Source organism: Cherax quadricarinatus, chromosome 33, assembly GCF_038502225.1.
Source record: "Cherax quadricarinatus isolate ZL_2023a chromosome 33, ASM3850222v1, whole genome shotgun sequence".
In the NCBI taxonomy this organism is placed as follows: domain Eukaryota; kingdom Metazoa; phylum Arthropoda; class Malacostraca; order Decapoda; family Parastacidae; genus Cherax; species Cherax quadricarinatus.
The window spans coordinates 13,004,159-13,029,903 of NC_091324.1; the positions used below are offsets into that span (position 1 = coordinate 13,004,159).

Genomic DNA, 25,745 nt, shown 5'->3' on the forward strand with positions numbered 1-25,745 from the left:
CTACCTTTCCTAAAGCCTCCTTGTTCATCTGCTATCCTATTCTCAGTCTTACTCTTAATTCTTTCAATTATAACTCTACCATACACTTTACCAGGTACACTCAACAGACTTATCCCCCTATAATTTTTGCACTCTCTTTTATCCCCTTTGCCTTTATACAAAGGAACTATGCATGCTCTCTGCCAATCCCTAGGTACCTTACCCTCTTCCATACATTTATTAAATAATTGCACCAACCACTCCAAAACTATGTCCCCACCTGCTTTTAACATTTCTATCTTTATCCCATCAATCCCGGCTGCCTTACCCCCTTTCATTTTACCTACTGCCTCACGAACTTCCCCCACACTCACAACTGGCTCTTCCTCACTCCTACAAGATGTTATTCCTCCTTGCCCTATACACGAAATCACAGCTTCCCTATCTTCTTCAACATTTAACAATTCCTCAAAATATTCCCTCCATCTTCCCAATACCTCTAACTCTCCATTTAATAACTCTCCTCTCCTATTTTTAACTGACAAATCCATTTGTTCTCTAGGCTTTCTTAACTTGTTAATAAGATAAGATAAGATAAGATAAGATTTTGTTCGGATTTTTAACCCCGGAGGGTTGATAACATCTCACCCACTCTCTCATTTGCTCTCTTTTTACATTGCTTCACCACTCTCTTAACTTCTCTCTTTTTCTCCATATACTCTTCCCTCCTTGCATCACTTCTACTTTGTAAAAACTTCTCATATGCTAACTTTTTCTCCCTTACTACTCTCTTTACATCATCATTCCACCAATCGCTCCTCTTCCCTCCTGCACCCACTTTCCTGTAACCACAAACTTCTGCTGAACACTCTAACACTACATTTTTAAACCTACCCCATACCTCTTCGACCCCATTGCCTATGCTCTCATTAGCCCATCTATCCTCCAATAGCTGTTTATATCTTACCCTAACTGCCTCCTCTTTTAGTTTATAAACCTTCACCTCTCTCTTCTCTGATGCTTCTATTCTCCTTGTATCCCATCTACCTTTTACTCTCAGTGTAGCTACAACTAGAAAGTGATCTGATATATCTGTGGCCCCTCTATAAACATGTACATCCTGAAGTCTACTCAACAGTCTTTTATCTACCAATACATAATCCAACAAACTACTGTCATTTCGCCCTACATCATATCGTGTATACTTATTTATCCTCTTTTTCTTAAAATATGTATTACCTATAACTAAATCCCTTTCTATACAAAGTTCAATCAAAGGGCTCCCATTATCATTTACACCTGGCACCCCAAACTTACCTACCACACCCTCTCTAAAAGTTTCTCCTACTTTAGCATTCAAGTCCCCTACCACAATTACTCTCTCACTTGGTTCAAAGGCTCCTATACATTCACTTAACATCTCCCAAAATCTCTCTCTCTCCTCTGCATTCCTCTCTTCTCCAGGTGCATACACGCTTATTATGACCCACTTCTCGCATCCAACCTTTACTTTAATCCACATAATTCTTGAATTTACACATTCATATTCTCTTTTCTCCTTCCATAACTGATCATTTAACATTACTGCTACCCCTTCCTTTGCTCTAACTCTCTCAGATACTCCAGATTTAATCCCATTTATTTCCCCCCACTGAAACTCTCCTACCCCCTTCAGCTTTGTTTCGCTTAGGGCCAGGACATCCAACTTCTTTTCATTCATAACATCAGCAATCATCTGTTTCTTGTCATCCGCACTACATCCACGCACATTTAAGCAACCCAGTTTTATAAAGTTTTTCTTCTTCTCTTTTTTAGTAATTGTATACAGGAGAAGGGGTTACTAGCCCATTGCTCCCGGCATTTTAGTCGCCTCATATGACACGCATGGCTTACGGAGGAAAGATTCTTTTCCACTTCCCCATGGACAATAGAAGAAATAAAAAAGAACAAGAGCTATTTAGAAAAAGGAGAAAAACCTAGATGTATGTATATATATATATATGCATGTGCGTGTCTGTGAAGTGTGACCAAAGTGTAAGTAGGAGTAGCAAGATATCCCTGTTATCTTAGCGTGTTTATGAGACAGAAAAAGAAACCAGCAATCCTACCATCATGCAAAACAGTTACAGGTTTTTGTTTCACAGTCATCTGGCAGGACGGTAGTACTTCCCTGGGTGGTTGCTGTCTACCAACCTACTACACAATTGAGGTGTATAAATGGAAAACAGGAATAAATAAAGGGGATGTAAATAGCGTGCTGAAAATTTCCAACCAAGACAGGACTCACAGCAATGGTTTCAAGTTGGAAAAATTCAGGTAATAGAGTTTTGAATAAGTGGAACAAACTCCCAAGTACCATCATAGAAGCTAAAATGTTATGTAGTTTTAAAAAATAGGTTAGATAAATACATGAGTGGTTGTGGGTGGGTGTGAATTAGACCTGACTAACTTGTGCTACTAGGTCTGATGCCATGCTCATTCCTTAAGTGGATTGACCTGACTAGGTGGGTCATTGCTCTAAGCCGGGGGGTGACATGGACCTGCTTCACATGGGTCAGTAGGCCTGCTGCAGTGTTCCTTTTTTCTTATGTTCTTATCTCTGCTTAGGCCAGGTGAAGTGGTTATGTGACAGGGGTAGTGATACTGGGTCTATGTCTGTAATAAATACAGTTGACTCTTGAGCAATGTGGGGGTTAGGGGCAACGAACCCCCCACACAGTCAAAATTCTGCATATAACTTTGGACTTCCCAAAAACTTAACTACTAATAGCCTACTGTTGACCAGAAGCCTTATCGATAATATAAACAGTTAAGTAACATATACAGTGGAACCTCGTTTTTCGGCCACTGCATTTATCGGCCAGTTCGTATTTAGACCAGTTTTTTGACAGAAATTTTGCTCTGTATTTTGGACATTGCCTTGTATATTGGCCATATTAGACGTGTTAGCCTGTCTCCCACTGGGACGCTGCGCGTAGGTGAGTCAATCTCCCCTTGTCTGTCGGTGAGTGAGCATATACTCTGTGCATTCATCCAAACATTTCATTAAAATCCATTGTTTTAGGTGTTTTTTTTTTTATTAAATGCAACTGTGAAATAAGTTACCATGGGCCCCAAGAAAGTTCCTAGTAAAGTTCCTTTGGTAAAAAAGTGAGAAAAATGGTGGAATTAAGAAGGAAGTAATAGAAAAATATGAGTGGTATGCATGTGCTCCAGCTTGCCAGGATATATGGCAAAAACAATTCAACAATCACTTCTATCCTGGCAAAGAAAGAACAAATCGAGGAAGCTGATGTGGCGAAAAGGGTAAACATGTTAATGAAAAAGAGATCACAAACAAATGAAGATGTGGAGATGTTGTTGTTGTTGTGGATCAGGGAAAAACAGTTAGCGGGAGATAGTGTTTCAGAGATGATCATTTGTGAAAGGGCAAGGCAGTTGCATGCAGATCTTGTAAAGAAAATGCCTGGTACTAGTGATGATGTCAGGGAATTTAAGGCCAGCAGAGGCTGGTTTGAGAGATTTAAGAAGTATAGTGGCATACACAGTGTTGTAAGGCATGGTGAGGCTGCAAGTTCAGGCAAATGTGCGGCTGAAAAATTTGTGAAGGAATTCAAGGGGTACGTAGAGGCTGAAGAATTCCAACCCCAATGAGTGTTCGACTGTGACGAAACAGGCCTCTTTTGGAAGAAAATGCCAAAGAGGATCTACATCATGGAGGAGGGAAAGGCACTGCCAGGACACAAGCCTATGAAAGACAGGCTAACTCTTTTGTTCTGTGCTAACACTAGTGGGGATTTCAAAGTGAAACCTTTACTCGTGTATCACTCTGAAAATCCCAGAGTATTCAAAAAAAACAGTGTTGTCAAGAGTAAATTGTGTGTGATGTGGAAAGCTAATCATAAGGCATGGGTCACAAGCCAACTTTTCATTGACTGGGTCCATGAGGTGTTTGGCCTGAGTGTGAAAAAATACCTCCTTGAAAATAAATTGCCATTCAAGTGCCTCCTGGTAATGGACAATGCTCCTGCTCATCCTCCATACTTGGTAGACCAGTTGTCTAGGGATTTGAGTTTTATAACAGTGAAGTTCTTGCCTCCTAACACCACTCCTCTCATCCAGCCCATGGACCAGCAGGTCATTTCCAGCTTTAAAAAACTCTACACAAAAGCATTGTTTCAGAAGTGCTTTGAAGTGACCTTGGACACTGAATTGACCCTAGGAGAGTTCTGGAGGAATCACTTCAGTATGTACAACTGCATGAGCCTTATAGGTAAGGCTTGGCAGGGAGTGACTTCCAGGACTTTGAACTCTTCTTGGAGACAATTGTGGCTAGACCGTGTCCTCGAGAAGGATTTTGAAGGGTTTGAGGCTGACCCTGACCCTGTCAACCCTCTGCCTGTTGTGGAATCTATTGTGGCATTGGGGAAGTCCATAAGGTTGAATGTGAGTGGCAAGGATGTGGAAGAGCTGTTGGAGGACCACAGGGAAGAGCTAACCACTGAAGAGCTGCAACACCTTCAACTGGAACAGCAACAGACCACAGCTGAAGAACTTGCTTCAGAGGAGGAGGAAGAGAGAGGGAAGGATGTGCCTTCTTCAGTGATTAAGGACATTTGTGCAAAGTGGAATGAGGTGCAAACTTTTGTGGAGAAATATCACCCTGATCAAGCTGAAACAAGCCGTATGTACAACATGTTTAGTGAAAAAAAACTTGTCCCATTTTAGGGAAATCTTAGAGTTGCCAGAAACAGAGCACTTTGGACAATAATTTTGTGCAACGGGTCCAGTGGCTCTCAAGCTGGTCCTAGTGGCATTAAAAGACAAAGAAGGGAAGTAACCCCAGAGAGGGACTTGTTACCTAAATTTCTTATGGAGGGGGATTCCCCTTCCAAACAATAATCCGCCCTCCCCCTCTCCTCCTCCCTTTCTTCCATAAGCCAGCATGAGTCTTCAATAAAGGTATGTAATAGTGATTTAAATGTTTTTTATTTTATTTACTTCTCATTGTTTTGTGTATGTTAAACTATAATTAATCTTTAAAAAATGTATTTTTTGTGAATATTTTTGGGTGTCTGGAACAGATTATTTGTACATGTATTTATATTACTTCTTATGGGAAGTATTGCTTCTAATTTAGGCCGTTTCAAATTTAGGCCAACCTTCTGGAACGGATTACGGCCAAAAAACGAGGTTCCACTGTATTTTGTATGTTATATGTACATATTATATACTATATTCTTACAATAAAGTAAGCTAGAGAAAAGAAAATCATTAGGAAGAGTAAATACATTAAGAGTACTATGCTGTATTTATCAATACAGTACTATAAGTTTATATCATCTGTCTGTCAGTACCTCCACCAAAATTGTCTTATGATACAAAACACTATAGATGTTATACATACATGTATTACTAACACTAGATATCAAAAAGAAAAGATAATGTGAAAAAGAAATTCATATTTATTTATGATTTAGTATTGCATCTTTACGTTTGTTTACATTTGTCTCAATTGTGTATGAAACACATTCTATCTGTAATAGTAATATAATATACATGTATTATTATTTTTATTACTATTATTATTTTTTTTTTAAACAAGTCAGACATCTCCCACCGAGGCAGGGTGACCCAAAAAAGAAAGAAAATCCCCAAAAATAAAATACTTTCATCATCATTCAACTCTTTCACCTCACTCACACATAATCACTGTTTTTGCAGAGGTGCTCAGAACACAACAGCTTAGAAGCATATACGTATAAAGATACACAACGTATCCCTCCAAACTGCCAATATCCCGAACCCCTCCTTTAGAGTGCAGGCATTGTACTTCCCATTTCCAGGACCCAATTCCGGTTATATAAAAATAATATACAGCCTCTCCACACTTAACGACAGGCATTATGCTGGGTGAATGCCCCGGCATAATGCCGTGATGAAAATCAAAGGCCTACCATACAGGGGGTCTTTTTTCATCAGTGCATTTATACCGGGTACCAGCTGTTAGCATGACGTCACTGCCTTCCGCCACAATCCACAGTGACTCCTCAGTGCTCAAGTGGCTCCCATGGTGAGAGCAAGTGTTGCACTTTTGTTTCTCATCTGCCCATCTTTTGTCTGGTGTTCCCTTTGGTTTTGGGGCTATACATGTTTGATTATGGGTACAAGGAAGTCTTTAACAACTTAAACTATAGCTCAAATCATAGGGTTTCACAAAGCTGGGCACCAGACGAAATAAATAGTGGAGAATGTTTGTGTGTGAGCATTCAGTGAGGAACTGGGTGCAGCGTTTCAAGGCTGGCGGCGGTGTCGAGTTACCATCAGCCAAACCTCTGCCTGGCCCTTCGAAGAAGACATCTGTTCATACCTTAACTGTGTTAAAGAAGCAGTTCAAGAGTGCTCCTAACATCTTCTCTCAGAGGTGTCTGTAAGAACTGTTAACAGACGTGTGTCAGAACTGGGCTATAGTAGTCACCACCAGGTTAAGAAACTGATCCTTTCCAAGCCACAGAAGAAACATAGGCTGCATTATGCAAAGAAATATCTTCATTGAAATCCTCAACAGTGGTTTGAAGTACTTTGGAGTGATGAAGCAACCTTCACCGTCAACTGTAACTGTGGAGGACATGTGTACTGGCCCAGTGATAGTGACCCGCTAGGCCCACGCTACACCCATGGGACCACCAAACACCCAGTGCTCAGCGTTGGTGAACTCATTGTGCTTCCCGAAAACCAGTATAATGAAGCAGTATGTAATTACCTAGAATTATTGTGTGACAATTTACTTGAGGCATTTGACAAGTGTGGGACTATGGTTTTTATGCAGGATGGTGCACTGTGTCATACCACCAAATCTGTAGTTCAGTGGCTTAAGGACTCTGAAGCGAGGTTCTTTAATGACTGGCCAGGCAATTCCCCAGACCTAAACTGTAGTGAGAACCTCTGGTCAATAGTGAAATGAAGTTTGCTGGGCAAGGATATCAGTTCCATTGTTGTGTGAGTGCCCTTGGATAAGTACCGGATGAAGAATACGCACAAAGTCGGTTGGTAACTTATACTATTGATAGTCTTGTGAGGGGAGGAAGCCCAGGGCCTCGCCTTGTCCAGTCTATGCCTAGCCGGAATCTGAGAGGGAGGCCTGTGGGCAAGCGCTCGCATGCACGGCTGCGTGACATCACAGCTAGCCATTGAGCCTAACTGGTCAGGGAGCCTATATATAATACAGCTGATACAATTACGATATACTACGCAAGTATATTACATAGGGATTCAGTAACACCACTGACACCATCCTCCAGTTGGAGGCTGCTCTACATGAGGCATGGAATAATATACCTCCCAAAACCTTACATAAAGGATGCAGCACCAAGTATTAAAACCTCGGTAAGCGTGCAAATATATATATTATAATCTTTCATGGTATGTGTTTGTGTTTTGGTACATGTGTAGGAAAGGGTTGGCATAATGCCTTGACTAGCACTGTAGGTTGGTAAGCAAATAATTACAGATTGTACATGTTCCATTAGCAGTCGAGACAAATATAAACAAAGGTAAAGATGTAATAATATAATACACCTACCATCCGACTTACGACCGAGTTCGGTTCCGAGAAACCGGTCGTAAGTCGAAATGGACGTAAGTCGGACTTTACTACTGAATATCAACTTCACATTTTTGTAATGACTTTATTTTATTGTTTTATTTAGGTATTTCATATTTTACTTTATTTTTTATGCTGTTAGTACTGTATTTTATACTGTAAGGTTTAGGATAAACAATGTGTACAACACAAATAGTTGTTTATTTCCCAGAAATTTGGCAAAAAAAAAACACGGTCGTAAGTTGAGTGGTCGTAAGTCGAGCAGGTCGTAAGTTGGATGGTAGGTGTATAGTATAATAATAATTCTCCATGGGGAATTGGAATGGATTCCTTCCTCCCAAATCCTTGCATGTCATAAGAGGCGACTAAAATGCCGTGAGCAAGGGGCTAGTAACCCATTCTCCTGTATATATATTACTAAAGTTAAAATGAGAAACTTTTGTTTTTCTTTTTGGGCCACCCTACTTTGGTGGGATATGGCCAGTTTGTTGAAAGAATAATAATAATATTTTTTTTTTAAACAAACTGGCTGTATCCCACCAAGGCAGGGTGACCTAGTAAGTAATTTATATAGAAGAAGGGGTTACAGCCCTTTGCGCCCAGCATTTTAGTCACCTCTTATGAAATGCATGGCTTATGGAGGAAGAATTCTATTCCATTTCCCCATGGAGACATCCAAATATGTCCTAAATAATGTTCTTATTTTACTAGGAAAAAATTGCTACGCTATAACTTACCTTACATTCTGATAGTGGTGATGTGTTGATTCTGAAGTACTTATGTGAAGGGCTGATGTGGGCCTACTTGGCTGACGTGGATGGCTGTGGTTCTTATACTGATGTGGTTGCAGTTTTTAGCAGTTGGAATGCTTATAGATTTTGGAATGCATCTCTGGTCTGTTTTACCTGCAGTATTCTAGAGAGCTGATGATAAGGCATCATCAGCTGCTCTAGACTCTGCTTGAGATCATTACTTCTAGACATGCCAGGGGTATTTTTTTTAGTGAAATATTTTCTAAGACAATACAGTCCAAAAATACTAATAACAGTTGCAATTCTTCAGGTTTTAGATGAAGCAAAAGATGCTATAATGACAGTTGCAGTTTCCGCCCATGAGATACTCACTGCATCCCTAGATTGTTACACCAGAATATACGACTTACGTAATGGACAACTGGTGTCAAACTGTATTGGAGGTAGGTTGAATGTTTTTATTTTTCTTATTAACACATTGGCCGTTTCCCACCAAGGCAGGGTGGCCCGAAAAAGAAAAGCTCTCATCATCATTTACTCCATCACCTTCTTGCCAGAGGCATGCTTACACTACAGTTATAAAACTGCAACATTAACACACCTCCTTCAGAGTGCCAGCACTGTACTTCCCATCTCCAGGAATCATGTCCGGCCTGCCAGTTTCCCTGCATCCCTTCATAATGTTACCTTGCTTACACTCCAACAGCATGTCAAGTCCTAAAAACCATTTGTCTCCATGTTCTCCTGTCTAACACGCTCACACACGCTTGCTGGAAGTCCAAGCCCCTCCTTTACCCCCTCCCTCTAACCTTTCCTAGGCAGACCCCTACCCTGCCTTCCCTCCACTACAGATTTATACACTCTCGAAGTCATTCTATTTAATTCCATCCTCTCTACATGTCCAAACTATCTCGGTAACCCCTTCTCAGCCCTCTGGATAATAGTTTCGTTAATCCCACACCACCACCTAATCTCCAAACTACAGATACTCTGCATTATATTCACACCACACATTGCCCTCAGACATGATCATCTCCACTGTCTCCAGCCTTCTCCTTGTTGCAGCATTCACCACCCATGCCTCACACCCATGCAAGAGCATTGGTATAACTATACTCTCATACATTCCTCTCTCTGCTTTCATGGATAAAGTTCTTTGTCTCCACAGACTCCTCAGTGTACCACTCGCCTTTTTCCCCTCGTCAATTCTATGATTCACCTCATCTTTCATAGACCCATCTGCTGACATGTTCACTCCCAAATATCTGGATGCATTCACCTCCTCCATACTCTTTCCCTCCAGTCTGATATCCAATCTTTTGTTACCTAATTTTTTTGTTATCCTCATCACCTTGCTCTTTCCTATATTCACTTTTAATTTCCTTCTTTAACATACCCTACCAATTAAACATTAGTAATACCTTAAAGGAAGCATCATTTTCAGTGTTTAAAACACTGAATATTGATGCATAATGAAATATTTATGAAATATCTTTTATTTTTATCATGGCTTATATTAATTTTCCGATTACATTTTTCATCTTTCATAAAGGCAGTTTTCATTTACCTAGATATTAAGAGGAGTGCTGAAGAGGATTCTAGGTGTAAAGTTAATAGTATGATAATTTAATTATTGGTAGGCAAAATTATATTTGTTTTAAGAGATGTAAATGTATTAGTGCGAGAGATTGTTGTTGAAGGTACAGTAGGGAAGATTGAGATGGTCTAGTGTAAATGTCTTTTTTATATTATCAAAAAGGTTCATTGTTTTCAGCATCTCTAATCATTTTAATGTGTAATTTATATTACTGTACAAGCGTGCATGAGCGTGTTAGATACGAGTGAATGGAAACGAATGGTTTTTGGGACCTGATGAGCTGTTGCAGTGTGAGCAGGGTAATATTTTGTGAAGGGATTCAGGGAAACCGGTTAGCTGGACTTGAGTCCTGGAAATGGGAAGTACAATGCATGCACTTTAAAGGAGGGGTTTGGGATATTGGCAGTTTGGAGGGACTTCTAAACTGTCATATCTGGGTACCGCTGCAAAGACAGTGATTATGTGTGAGTGATGGTGAAAGTGTTGACTGATAATGAAATTTTTTTCTTTCTTTTTGAGTTTTTCTTTCTTTTGGGTCACCCTGCCTTGGTGGGAAGTGGCTGATGTGTTAAAAAAAAAATGTATATGTATACATGTATATATATATTTTTTTTTTTCAACAAACTGGTCGTATCCCACCAAGGCAGGGTGGCCCAAAAAGAAAAACGAAAGTTTCTCTTTTAAAATTTAGTAATTTATACAGGAGAAGGGGTTACTAGCCCCTTGGTCCCGGCATTTTAGTCGCCTCTTACAACACGCATGGCTTACAGAGGAAGAATTCTGTTCCACTTCCCCATGGAGATAAGAGGAAATAAACAAGAACAAGAACTAGAAAGAAAATAGCAGAAAACCCAGAGGGGTGTGTATATATATGCTTGTACATGTATGTGACTTCCAGCAGGCGTGCATGAGCGTGTTCGATAGGAGTGAATGGAGACGAATGGTATTTGGGACCTGCCGATCTGTTGGAGTGTGAACAGGGTAATATTTAGTGAAGGGATTCAGGGAAACCTGTAATTTTTATATAGCCGGACTTGAGTCCTGGAAATGGGAAGTACAATGCCCGCACTCTAAAGGGGGGGTTTTGGGATATTAGCAGTTTGGAGGGATATGTTGTGTATCTTTATAGGTATATGCTTCTAAACTGTTGTGTTCTGAGCACCTCTGCAAAAACAGTGATTATGTGTGAGTGAGGTGAAAGTGTTGAATGATGATAAAAGTATTTTCTTTTTTGGAATTTTCTTTCGTTTTGGGTCACCCTGCCTCGGTGGGAGACGGCCGACTTGTTAAAAAAAAAAAAAATGTATGTGTAGTGTGACCTAAGTGTAAGTAGAAGTAGCAAGACGTACCTGAAATCTTGCATGTTTATGAGACAGAAAAAAGGACACCAGCAATCCTACCATCATGTAAAACAATTGCAGGCTTTCGTTTTACACTCACTTGGCAGGATGGTAGTACCTCCCTGGATGGTTGCTGTCTACCAACCTACTACATAGGATATATATATCTTTCTTCTTTCAACACACCGGCCATATCCCACCGAGGCTGGGTGGCCCAAAAGGAAAAACGAAAGTTTCTCCTTTTACATTTAGTAATATATACAGGAGAAAGGGTTACTAGCCCCTTGCTCCCGGCATTTTAGTCGCCTCTTACAACATGCATGGCTTACGGAGGAAGAATTCTGTTCCACTTCCCCATGGAGATAAGAGAAAATAAACAAGAACAAGAACTAGAAAGAAAATAGAAGAAAACCCAGAGGGGTGTGTGTATATATATGCTTGTACATGTATGTGTAGTGTGGCCTAAGTGTAAGTAGAAGATAGCAAGACGTACCTGAAACCTTGCATGTTTACGAGACAGACAAAAGACACCAGCAATCCTACCATCATGTAAAATAATTACAGGCTTTCGTTGTACACTCACTTGGCAGGATGGTAGTACCTCCCTGGGCAGTTGCTGTTTACCAGCCTACTACCTAGGATAGTTTACCTCATCCTTCATAAACTCATCCACTGACAAGTCAACTCCCAAATATCTGAAAACATTCACTTCTTTCATACTCCCTCCCTCCAATGTAATATCCAATTTTTCTTTATCTAAATTGTTTGATACCCTCATCACCTTACTCTTATCTATGTTCACTTTCAACTTTCTACCTTTACACACCCTCCCAAATTTTTTGACTAATCTTTGCAACTTTTCTTTAGAATCCCTCAAAAGCACAATATCATCAGCAAAAAGTAACTCAACTCCCATATTGTATTTGATTCCCCATGTAATTTAATCCCACCCCTCTCCCCAACACCCTAGCATTTACTTCTTTTACAACCTCATCTATAAATATGTTAAACAACCATGGTGACATTACACATCCCTGTCTAAGACCTACTTTTACTGGTAATCTCCCTCTCTCCTACAAACCCTAACCTGAGCCTCACTACCCTCATAAAAACTCTTTACAGCATTTAGTAACTTACTTCCTATTCCATACACTTGCAACATCTGCCACATTTCTCCCCTATGCATTCTATCATATGCTATTTCTAAATCCATAAATGCAGTGAAAAAATCCCTATCTTTTTCCAAATACTGTTCACATATATGCTTCAATCTAAACACTTGATCTACACATCCCCTACCCATTCTAAAGCCTCCTTGCTTATCTGCAATGTATGTACTCTGATAATTATACTTATGTTTACCTGTACCTAAATAAACTTACACACTGTGCTGGCATGCCGGCACACATTAAAATCACTAGGAGTGTCTTGAGGATACCATATTAATAATGTGATAATAATAATAATATACAATAATGATCACTTTGAGGCTCATTAAATGTCGTATATTACGTTAATATAAACATTTTCATTAATCCATCTATGATATTTTTTCAAAAATTATATAATAAACATGCTACGTAACATATAAACATGATACATACAACTCACAGTAGAATAAATTAGCATAAATATGAGATACACGTATGAACCAAAACCAGACGTGTTCGTTGGCTTGTTTACACAACTCTGTCTCTCTCCATTAATTTACTTGTTATCTGTCTGTCTCTGTCTCTCTCTCTCTCTCTCTCTCTCTCTCTCTCTCTCTCTCTCTTTGTCTCAGTCTGTGTGTCTGTGTCTGTCTCTCTGTCTCTCGCTCTGTCTCTCTGTCTGTCTGTTTGTCTCTCTCTCTCTCTCTGTCTGTCTGTCTCTCTCTCTCTCTCTCTCTCTCTCTCTCTCTTTTTTTTTTTTTTTTTTTTTTTTACACAGGGTTTGACAAGGTTAAGGATCCCTAGCTTTATTGACAAACTATTTACAGGTTAAGGATTCCTAACTTTATTGGCAAGCTAAGAGCTGTTACCTACATCAGCTCATTTGAAAGCATTTTTATTGTTATGAGACATACAAGTAGGGAACAGGATAAAGTTGGAGCCATCTGTGGGCCAGCATTTTCATTTGATCAACTGACTTTATCTCGTTGACATCATTATGCTGTACAAATGTGTTCCATACTCGAGTCATCCTGGGTATGTATGATCTCAGATGGAGTGAAGTTCTGGAGAAGGGTACAGCCAGAGTGAAGTTGCTGCTTTCTGCCCGTCTTGTGGCATAAAAGCTTGTTTCACGCTGTCCTCGAAGTGGATCCAAGTGTGGTATTTTGACAATATTGGCCTTGTACATAACAGTAAGGCCACCCACATCTCTCCTATGTTGAAGGCTCTGCTGAAATGACAGATCTATCCAGGATGGGTCCAGGCGAGAGATGAGACGTCTTGCTCTGTTCTCTACTCTGCCAAGCAGCCGCAGATGAGAGGGGGGGCAGGCAAACCAAGAAAGTGGAGCATACTCAAGGTGTGAGCATACTTGTGCCTCGTACAGGATCTTGCAACCCCTACTGTCAAGCAGATGCGAGATACGGCGAAGTGCTGTAAACTTCCTGGCTGCCTTGTTTGCAAGATTTACAACATGGTTCTTCATGGTTAGTTTGGAGTCAAATTTCACCCCAAGGATATCAACTTCTTCTCCAGGTTCCAACACCCTCCCATTCATCCTTACTACTGCACCAGCATTACCATCATGGTGCCTAGAGATGATCATCATTTGCGTTTTCTCAGGTGCAAATGTTACTTGCCATCTATTTCCCCAAGCTGATATAGCTCTCAGCTGGTGATTGATGTATCTTAGAGCAGCTGGCATTTCTTCTCTTGGATAAGTGAATGTCAGTGTACAGTCGTCTGCATATGCATGTGATTCTGGGATGAGATGAAGAAGGTCGTTGAAGTAGACATTCCATAACAATGGACCCAGCACGCTTCCTTGTGGAACACTTGCCCCAATAGGATGTCTTGCTGATTCCGTTCCATTGAGAACTACACTTAGAGATCTACCATGAAGGTAATCACTGAGGAGACATAGCGTAGAGCCTGCAATTCCCAGTGCTTGAAGTTTTGCTAAGAGGCCCTGGTGCTACACCCGGTCGAAAGCGCCAGCAATGTCCAGTGCTACCACACAGCTGACTTTGGATTCATCCAGTGACTGGTGCCACTTAGTGGAAAGGTTTAACAACAGATCAGCAGCAGAGTAACCTTTCCTGAAGCCATATTGACGATCATAAAGTAGTGAGTGGTAGTCAAAAAACTCTGTCATTTGTCTTGAGATTATTGTCTCAAGGATCTTACCAGTGATTGACAGGAGTGACACTGGTCTGTAGTTGCTGATTTCTGCTCTGCTCTTCTTTTTGTGAACAGGGACTACATTTGCCTCTTTCCATAGAGAGGGCCATTTACACTGTACTAGGCAGTGCTGAAAGATGCGAGTTAGAGGTGCTGCTAGCTGCTCTGCACATCTTCTCAACAATCTTGGGCTCAACTTGTCTGGGCCCACAGCCTTTTCTTGGTCAAGTGATTTAAGAAGGAAATGCACCTCCTCCTGCCTTATTGTCACCACTGACAGTTTTGACACAGTTCTTGCAGCTAGCCAAGGAGGGTCCCTTGCTGGATCAGGAACTTGCATTTTGGTAGAAAAGTGTTCAGCAAAGAGGTCCGCCTTCTCTTGACTACTAGTAGAGGTGGTCCCATCCTGTCGATTTAGAGGTGGAATGAGTTCATCAGGCAGATAGCCTTGTCTGTCCTTGACCAGGGACCACCAGGTTTTGGAGCCTACCCTACCTGATGCTAGCTTTCTTTTAGTGTCCACCTCCCATTTAGCAATGGCCCACTTTTGAACATCACCCATATGCCTACAGGCTTGCATGTGCAAGTTCCTGTTATACGTGGTAGGATGTCTCTTATACCTTCGCCATGCTTTGTACTTAGCAGTAGCAGCCTCTCTACAACGAAAGCCAAACCAAGGCTGATCTGTAGGCTTCGTCACATATTGCCGGTGAGGAATGTGTTCTTGTTGTAGATTAAGGATGTGTCCAGTGAAGGCTTTCACTTGGTTGTCAACATCCCCTTGGAGAAGAGCATTCCAATCGGTGGTGGCGAGCTCAGAGCAAAGGGCTGGCCAATTACCTCTTTCCCATAGCCAGGTTGTGCGTGTGGACTCCTCACCTCGTTCTGTTGGGATCTTAAGTGTCGTAAAAACAGCCTTGTGGTCAGACGATCCAACGTAGCCGAGGGGTTGATAAGTGACTATGCCTTCTGCCAGATCACTCACTACTGGGTCAAGGGAGGAGCCAGAGATATGAGTAGGGAAATCAACAAAGTTTCTCATGTCAAACACTGCAAGAAGGTCATCAAAGTCCCTCTGTATAAGGCGCTGGTTGAGGTCACCAACCTGGAGTTTACCTGGAGAGAGTTCTGGGGGTCAAGGCCCCCGCGGCCCGGTCTGTGACCAGGCCTCCTGGTGGATCAGAGCCTGATCAACCAGGCTGTTGCTGCTGGCTGCACGCAAACCAACGTACGAGCCACAGCCCGGCTGATCAGGAACTGACTTTAGGTGCTTGTCCGGTGCCAGCTTGAAGACTGCCAGGGGTCTGTTGGTAATCCCCCTTATGTGTGCTGGGAGGCAGTTGAACAGTCTCGGGCCCCTGACACTTATTGTATGGTCTCTTAACGTGCTAGTGACACCCCTGCTTTTCATTGGGGGGATGGTGCATCGTCTGCCAAGTCTTTTGCTTTCGTAGTGAGTGATTTTCGTGTGCAAGTTCGGTACTAGTCCCTCTAGGATTTTCCAGGTGTATATAATCATGTATCTCTCCCTCCTGCGTTCCAGGGAATACAGGTTTAGGAACCTCAAGCGCTCCCAGTAATTGAGGTGTTTTATCTCCGTTATGCGCGCCGTGAAAGTTCTCTGTACATTTTCTAGGTCGGCAATTTCACCTGCCTTGAAAGGTGCTGTTAGTGTGCAGCAATATTCCAGCCTAGATAGAACAATTATACAATTATAATATGTTGACAGTTGTGTTGTAGCAGAAGGGAGTCAATATTTTTCATTAGGGAGTTGATGGGGTCTGCATGTTGCCACTGAGGTCTGTACATTGCACATGCTAGTACAGAGGTACTAGTGTTTATACAGAGCTTGAAGAACATCATTTCAAGATGTGTAGGGGTGGGAACATCAATGTGCTGGGCATGAACACTTTTAGAGAAGCACATAGCAACACCTCCTCCTTGCCCTTGCCTGTCTCTTCTCATCCATGAGGTGTAGCCAGCAATTCTTGCAAAATTTTCTGGAGTCCTGTCATCCAAAAATGTTTCAACAACAGCTATCATGTCGGGACGTCGAGTGTTCACAAAACTATGTGTGAGCTCTCCAACATTAGTAATGAAACCTCTAATGTTGGCTGACAGGATGCTGATAGACTGGCTCCTCATGATGAAGTGGTCAGCTTGAGGTGGTGGGTGTGTAGGGAATGTAAGGTGCCTGCCCTTGAGAGAGGTAGGGTACTGAGGCAGCTGCAGGGATGTAGGTCTGTGGTCTTGTATAAGGCACAATCCCACCTGCTGGGCTGGGATAGGAGTAGCTAAGTGGGTGACGTTGGAGAGTGTTCACCAATTCAGAGATCCTGCTGGTTTGTTCTGAAAACAGGTCTCTAAACAGGTGGCCCTGTCTGTCAAGTTCCTTTTTCTTCCAACACTGGTCCTCCTGATGTCCTTTCTTGTAGCAGTAATTACACCTGGTATCTCGCAGGCAGTTGTTGGCAGTGTGCCCTTTCCGGTGACAGCGAGAGCACAGCCTAGGTGCCTGGGAGGGTGGAAGGATTTGTTGCACCTCCTGTGTTTTACAGATTTGTCCTCAGATTCTGCCGCTGGAACTGTGTTAGTGGAGGGTGAGACGGCTGTAGATGTCTTCCTCCTCCACGTCCTCTTCCACGTCCTCTGCCCCGTCCTCTACCAGTTCTGACAGATGTGTCCCTGCTGTTTGTACTTTGGCGCAGTAGGTGATCAGGTGCAGTGATAGTTCCCTGATCATTAACTGCACCAATCTCTGGTGGAGAAACTCCTGGCTCAGAACTTGCTGATGAAGCACTGCTACCAGATTCTGGAATAGTGTCGGCAGGTGTGCTGACAGGTGTAGGATCAGAGATGGTATGTGCACTGTCAAGTGGACTGGCAGTGGCTGAAGCAGAGATGTCAGGTGTAGGAGAATTAACAGATCCAAGGCTTCCCTCGTTGCTGGGAAGAGGATTTGTTCCCTCTGTGGTGGTCAGAGGAATTGTGTTAGAATTCCCAAAGGTAGTGTTTTGAACTCTGTCAGTCTGTGGGACCTTAGCGATGACAGAATTCCACCAGTTGTTTACCCCTGAGTTAAGCTCAGTGTGGGACTTCCAGTCTTTGTCAATAGTGTCACCATCAGCTGAGCAGCTTATGTCACTTGATGTAGGCTTGCACTGGCCTTCTACAATAGCTTGTAGGTTATCTAATGATTTGAGGAGCTCATGAAGTGCTTCCCTGTGATGGATTATCTTAGCTGCAACTTTACAACACAGCCCAGGAGGGCAGTCTTGATCTTTGGACAGGAGTCCCTGAGGTAGGACTTCTGAACCTTCCTCCTGTAGCTCCAGGCTTGTATCCACATATACCACAGGATTATGGATATCCTTCAATTTTTTGAAATTTTCAACTTGGCTGCAACAAAATTCTTCTTCTGGAATGCAATCTGTGTGACAGTAGTTGGAACAAGTAGGCTCCTTACATCTAAGAAGAATTTTGTCCCTTGTGGTATACCCGCAAACACTGCAGTAACTACTGGGACAATAGCCAGATAGCGTAGATATTCTTGCTATTTTGCGGTGTGAAGTCAGTCTCTCTCAGTCTCTCTCAGTCTCTCTCAGTCTCTCTCTCTCTCTCTCTCTCTCTCTCTCTCTCATTTATTCCTTTTACCTTGTTTACTCACCTCTCACTCTACATTAAGACTACAGATATTTTAAGGTAAGTAATGGGTGTTTCCATGGGGAAGTGGAACAGAATTCTTCCTCCGTAAGTCATGCGTGTCGTAAGAGGCGACTAAAATGCCAGGAGCAAGGGGCTAGTAACCCCTTCTGTATATATTACTAAATGTAAAAGGAGAAACTTTCGTCTTTCCTTTTGGGCCACCCCGCCTCGGTGGGATACAGCCAGTGTGTTGAAAGAAAGAAGAAGTAATGGGTGTACTGTATATGCATTTTAGCACTCTAGGGCACTTTAAATGTTGTAGTATATTACGTGTGGGTGGGGTGGGCTGGCCTGGCTGGCTACCACACCTTACTTCCTACAAATATATTCTACTTGCCTCTCACCCTACATTAAGACTACAAATATTTTAAGGTTTTATTTCTCAGGGATGCTTTAAATATTGTAGTATATTACGTGTGGGTGGGGTGGCCTGGTTGGCTACCATACCACCTACTCCTGACTTCCTACAAATAAATACTACTCACCTCTCACCCTACATTAAGACTACAAATATTTTAAGGTAAGTAATGAGTGTACTGTATGTGCATTTTATCGCTCTGGGGCGCTTTAAATGTCATAGTATATTGCGTGTGGGTGGGGTGGCCTGGCTAGTTACAATACCTCCCACACCTGACTTCTTACAATAAATATGACTTGCCTCTCACCCTACATTAAGACTTCAAATATTTTAAAGTAAGTAATCAGTGTACTGTGTGTGTATTTTACTTTTTAGTGTTAATGAATGCCTAGTTCTATTTATAACTTAATACAGTATATGTTAATGCTAGTGTAATCTGGCATTTATATGCATTTATAAGTGGAAAAAATGGCATTTTGCCTTCTGGTGATGTCTGCTTTCTGGCACTAGCCTGGAACCTAATCTTCTGTATAAGTGGGGACTTACTGTTTATGATTTATATAGAAATTATTTGATTTTTCTTTTTTTTTATATGCCAGAAAGTGTGACATGTGCATCATTTAGTGGTGATGGTCAGTGTGTTCTCACATCTACTATGGGTTCCTCGATACATCTTATGGATCGAGAAACTGGGGAACTCCTCTCTCAGTATACTGGCCATGCATGTAAAGAATACAAGGTATAGTATCTTCATAGTTTCAGTAAACCCACAATTTATGAAATACCAGGGAAGAGCAGGTGGCTGGTAATGGTGATTGTGGAGGATAGAAATGAGATTGTTTTGCTGTGATCGTAACAATAGTGGACAGTTCTGTAACCAGGAGACTGTCCAGTGTTCCCTCAGTCCATTAAAAAAGCAAGTGTTTACTGTACAGGAAAAAAAATTATAGAAGCCCATGTTAATGAAGACAAAGTGCTAGTGTCATTATTAGATGTCATATGACTTGTTCACCTTCTTTAGCCTCACTTCAGCTGAAGACATCATGTGACATGGTGTAGTGATACTTTTACTTTAACTCTTTTCGTATCAGTACTGTATAAGGCATACAAAGTCTTTTATATATATATATATATATATATATATATATATATATATATATATATATATATATATATATATATATATATATATATATATATATATATATATATATATATATATATATATATATATGGTAGTAGATTGGTAGACAGCAACCACCCAGGGAGGTACTACCGTCCTGCCAAGTGAGTGTAAAACTAAGCCTGTGATTGTTTTACATGATGGTAGGATTGCTGATGTCTTTTGTCTGTCTCATAAATATGCAAGATTACAGGCATGTCTTGCTACTTCTACTTACACTTAGGTCACACTACACATACATGTACACATTTATTTATACACACTCATCTGAGTTTTCTTTGATTTTATCTTAATAGTTCTTGGTCTTATTAATTTTCCTTTTATATCCATGGGGAAGTGGAATAAGAATCTTTCCTCCGTAAGCCATGCGTGTTGTAAAAGTCAACTAAAATGCCGGGAACAATGGGCTAGTAACCCCTTTTCCTGTAAAGATTACTAAAAAGAATAAGAAGAAGAAAATTGTCAAAGTGGGAAGTCTGAATGTGCGTGGATGTTGTGCAGATGATAAGAAAGAGATGATTGTGGATGTTATGAATGAGAAGAAGCTGGATGTCCTGGCTTTAAGTGAAACAAAGCTGAAGGGGGTGGGAGAGTTTCAGTGGAGAGGAATAAATGGGATTAGGTCAGGGGTTTCAAATAGAGTTAGAGCTAAAGAAGGAGTAGCAATAATGTTGAAGGATAAGCTATGGCAGGAAAAGAGGGACTATAAATGTATTAATTCAAGGATTATGTGGAGTAAAATAAAGATTGGATGTGAAAAGTGGGTTATAATAAGCGTGTATGCACCTGGAGAAGAGAGAAGTGTAGAGGAGAGAGAGAGATTTTGGGAAATGTTGAGTGAATGCGTGGGGAGTTTTGAATCAAGTGTGAGAGTAATGGTGGTTGGGGATTTTAATGCTAAAGTGGGTAAAAATGTTATGGAGGGAGTAGTAGGTAAATTTGGGGTGCCAGGGGTAAATGTAAATGGGGAGCCTTTAATTGAGCTATGTGTAGAAAGAAATTTGGTAATAAGTAATACATATTTTATGAAAAAGAGGATAAATAAATATACAAGGTATGATGTAGCACGTAATGAAAGTAGTTTATTAGATTATGTATTGGTGGATAAAAGGTTGATGGGTAGGCTCCAGGATGTACATGTTTATAGAGGGGCAACTGATATATCGGATCATTATTTAGTTGTAGCTACAGTTAGAGTAAGAGGTAGATGGGAAAAGAGGAAGGTGGCAACAACAAGTAAGAGGGAGGTGAAAGTGTATAAACTAAGGGAGGAGGAAGTTCGGGTGAGATATAAGCGACTATTGGCAGAAAGGTGGGCTAGTGCAAAGATGAGTAGTGGGGGGGTTGAAGAGGGTTGGAATAGTTTTAAAAATGCAGTATTAGAATGTGGGGCAGAAGTTTGTGGTTATAGGAGGGTGGGGGCAGGAGGAAAGAGGAGTGATTGGTGGAATGATGAAGTAAAGGGTGTGATAAAAGAGAAAAAGGTAGCTTATGAGAGGTTTTTACAAAGCAGAAGTGTTATAAGAAGAGCAGAGTATATGGAGAGTAAAAGAAAGGTAAAGAGAGTGGTGAGAGAGTGCAAAAGGAGAGCAGATGATAGAGTGGGAGAGGCACTGTCAAGAAATTTTAATGAAAATAAGAAAAAATTTTGGAGTGAGTTAAACAAGTTAAGAAAGCCTAGGGAAAATATGGATTTGTCAGTTAAAAACAGAGTAGGGGAGTTAGTAGATGGGGAGATGGAGGTATTGGGTAGATGGCGAGAATATTTTGAGGAACTTTTAAATGTTAAGGAAGAAACAGAGGCAGTAATTTCATGCACTGGTCAGGGAGGTATACCATCTTTTAGGAGTGAAGAAGAGCAGAATGTAAGTGTGGGGGAGGTACGTGAGGCATTACGTAAAATGAAAGGGGGTAAAGCAGCTGGAACTGATGGGATCATGACAGAAATGTTAAAAGCAGGGGGGGATATAGTGTTGGAGTGGTTGGTACTTTTGTTTAATAAATGTATGAAAGAGGGGAAGGTACCTAGGGATTGGCAGAGAGCATGTATAGTCCCTTTATATAAAGGGAAAGGGGACAAAAGAGACTGTAAAAATTATAGAGGAATAAGCTTACTGAGTATACCAGGAAAAGTGTACGGTAGGGTTATAATTGAAAGAATTAGAGATAAGACAGAATGTAGGATTGCGGATGAGCAAGGAGGTTTTAGAGTGGGTAGGGGATGTGTAGATCAGGTGTTTACATTGAAGCATATATGTGAACAGTATTTAGATAAAGATAGGGAAGTTTTTATTGCATTTATGGATTTAGAAAAGGCATATGATAGAGTGGATAGAGGAGCAATGTGGCAGATGTTGCAAGTATATGGAATAGGTGGTAAGTTATTAAATGCTGTAAAGAGTTTTTATGAGGATAGTGAGGCTCAGGTTAGGGTGTGTAGAAGAGAGGGAGACTACTTCCCGGTAAAAGTAGGTCTTAGACAGGGATGTGTAATGTCACCATGGTTGTTTAATATATTTATAGATGGGGTTGTAAAGGAAGTAATTGCTAGGGTGTTTGGGAGAGGGGTGGGATTAAATTATGGGGAATCAAATTCAAAATGGGAATTGACACAGTTACTTTTTGCTGATGATACTGTGCTTATGGGAGATTCTAAAGAAAAATTGCAAAGGTTAGTGGATGAGTTTGGGAATGTGTGTAAAGGTAGAAAGTTGAAAGTGAACATAGAAAAGAGTAAGGTGATGAGGGTGTCAAATGATTTAGATAAAGAAAAATTGGATATCAAATTGGGGAGGAGGAGTATGGAAGAAGTGAATGTTTTCAGATACTTGGGAGTTGACGTGTCGGCGGATGGATTTATGAAGGATGAGGTTAATCATAGAATTGATGAGGGAAAAAAGGTGAGTGGTGCATTGAGGTATATGTGGAGTCAAAAAACGTTATCTATGGAGGCAAAGAAGGGAATGTATGAAAGTATAGTAGTACCAACACTCTTATATGGGTGTGAAGCTTGGGTGGTAAATGCAGCAGCGAGGAGACGGTTGGAGGCAGCGGAGATGTCCTGTTTAAGGGCAATGTGTGGTGTAAATATTATGCAGAAAATTCGGAGTGTGGAAATTAGGAGAAGGTGTGGAGTTAATAAAAGTATTAGTCAGAGGGCAGAAGAGGGGTTGTTGAGGTGGTTTGGTCATTTAGAGAGAATGGATCACAGTAGAATGACATGGAAAGCATATAAATCTATAGGGGAAGGAAGGCGGGGTAGGGGTCGTCCTCGAAAGGGTTGGAGAGAGGGGGTAAAGGAGGTTTTGTGGGTAAGGGGCTTGGACTTCCAGCAAGCGTGCGTGAGCGTGTTAGATAGGAGTGAATGGAGACGAATGGTACTTGGGACCTGACGATCTGTTGGAGTGTGAGCAGGGTAATATTTAGTGAAGGGATTCAGGGAAACCGGTTATTTTCATATAGTCGGACTTGAGTCCTGGAAATGGGAAGTACAATGCCTGCACTTTAAAGGAGGGGTTTGGGATATTGGCAGTTTGGAGGGATATGTTGTGTATCTTTATATGTGTATGCTTCTAGACTGTTGTATTCTGAGCACCTCTGCAAAAACAGTGAAAATGTGTGAGTGTGGTGAAAGTGTTGAATGATGATGAAAGTATTTTCTTTTTGGGGATTTTCTTTCTTTTTTGGGTCACCCTGCCTCGGTGGGAGACGGCCGACTTGTTGAAAAAAAAAAAAAAAAAAATGTATATATATATATATATGTATATATATATATATATATATATATGTATATATATATATCTATATATATATATATATATATGTATATATATATATATATATATATGTATATATATATATATATATATAGATATATATATATATCTATATATAATTTTTTTTTTTTTTTTTTTTTTTTTTTTTTTTTCAACAAGTCGGCCGTCTCCCACCGAGGCAGGGTGACCCAAAAAAGAAAGAAAATCCCCAAAAAGAAAAATACTTTCATCATCATTCAACACTTTCACCACACTCACACATTATCACTGTTTTTGCAGAGGTGCTCAGAATACAACAGTTTAGAAGCATATACGTATAAAGATACACAACATATCCCTCCAAACTGCCAATATCCCAAACCCCTCCTTTAAAGTGCAGGCATTGTACTTCCCATTTCCAGGACTCAAGTCCGACTATATGAAAATAACCGGTTTCCCTGAATTATTATTATTTTATTATCACACTGGCCGATTCCCACCAAGGCAGGGTGGCCCGAAAAAGAAAAACTTTCACCATCATTCACTCCATCACTGTCTTGCCAGAAGGGTGCTTTACACTACAGTTTTTAAACTGCAACATTAACACCCCTCCTTCAGAGTGCAGGCACTGTACTTCCCATCTCCAGGACTCAAGTCCGGCCTGCCGGTTTCCCTGAACCCCTTCATAAATGTTACTTTGCTCACACTCCAACAGCACGTCAAGTATTAAAAACCATTTGTCTCCATTCACTCCTATCAAACACGCTCACGCATGCCTGCTGGAAGTCCAAGCCCCTCGCACACAAAACCTCCTTTACCCCCTCCCTCCAACCTTTCCTAGGCCGACCCCTACCCCGCCTTCCTTCCACTACAGACTGATACACTCTTGAAGTCATTCTGTTTTGCTCCATTCTCTCTACATGTCCGAACCACCTCAACAACCCTTCCTCAGCCCTCTGGACAACAGTTTTGGTAATCCCGCACCTCTTCCTAACTTCCAAACTACGAATTCTCTGCATTATATTCACACCACACATTGCCCTCAGACATGACATCTCCACTGCCTCCAGCCTTCTCCTCGCTGCAACATTCATCACCCATGCTTCACACCCATATAAGAGCGTTGGTAAAACTATACTCTCATACATTCCCCTCTTTGCCTCCAAGGACAAAGTTCTTTGTCTCCACAGACTCCTAAGTGCACCACTCACTCTTTTCCCCTCATCAATTCTATGATTCACCTCATCTTTCATAGACCCATCCGCTGACACGTCCACTCCCAAATATCTGAATACATTAACCTCCTCCATACTCTCTCCCACCAATCTGATATTCAATCTTTCATCACCTAATCTTTTTGTTATCCTCATAACCTTACTCTTTCCTGTATTCATCTTTAATTTTCTTCTTTTGCACACCCTACCAAATTCATCCACCAATCTCTGCAACTTCTCTTCAGAATCTCCCAAGAGCACAGTGTCATCAGCAAAGAGCAGCTGTGACAACTCCCACTTTGTGTGTGATTCTTTATCTTTTAACTCCACACCTCTTGCCAAGACCCTCGCATTTACTTTTCTTACAACCCCATCTATAAATATATTAAACAACCACGGTGACATCACACATCCTTGTCTAAGGCCTACTTTTACTGGGAAAAAATTTCCCTCTTTCCTACATACTCTAACTTGAGCCTCACTATCCTCGTAAAAACTCTTCACTGCTTTCAGTAACCTACCTCCTACACCATACACCTGCAACATCTGCCACACTAAATATTACCCTGCTCACACTCCAATAGATCGTCAGGTCCCAAGTATCATTCGCCTCCATTCACTCCTATCTAATACGCTCATGCACGCTTGCTGTAAGTCCAAGCCCCTAGCCCACAAAAACCTCCTTTACCCCCTCTTTCCAACCCTTTCGAGGACGACCCCTACCCCTCCTTCCTTCCCCTATAGATTTATATGCTTTCCATGTCATTCTACTTTGATCCATTCTCTCTAAATGACCAAACCAGCTCAACAACCCCTCTTCTGCCCTCTGACTAATGCTTTTATTAACTCCACACCTTCTCCTAATTTCCACACTCCGAATTTTCTGCATAATATTTACACCACACATTGCCCTTAGACAGGACATCT

At 41.1% G+C, this 25,745-nt stretch overlaps 1 protein-coding gene across 14 annotated transcripts in view; it reads left to right on the plus strand.

Moving 5' to 3' along the window:
• The window catches only part of LOC128693911 (WD repeat domain-containing protein 83), a 67,864-nt gene that overhangs the window by 11,422 nt on the left and 30,697 nt on the right, over positions 1 to 25,745 (plus strand). For all 14 annotated transcript variants that reach the window (XM_053783796.2, XM_070090822.1, XM_053783795.1 and 11 more), the window contains 2 exons: positions 8,645 to 8,777; positions 19,266 to 19,405. In XM_053783796.2, the coding sequence (XP_053639771.1) occupies positions 8,645 to 8,777; positions 19,266 to 19,405 (273 nt within the window). The remainder of the gene's footprint in view (positions 1 to 8,644; positions 8,778 to 19,265; positions 19,406 to 25,745) is intronic.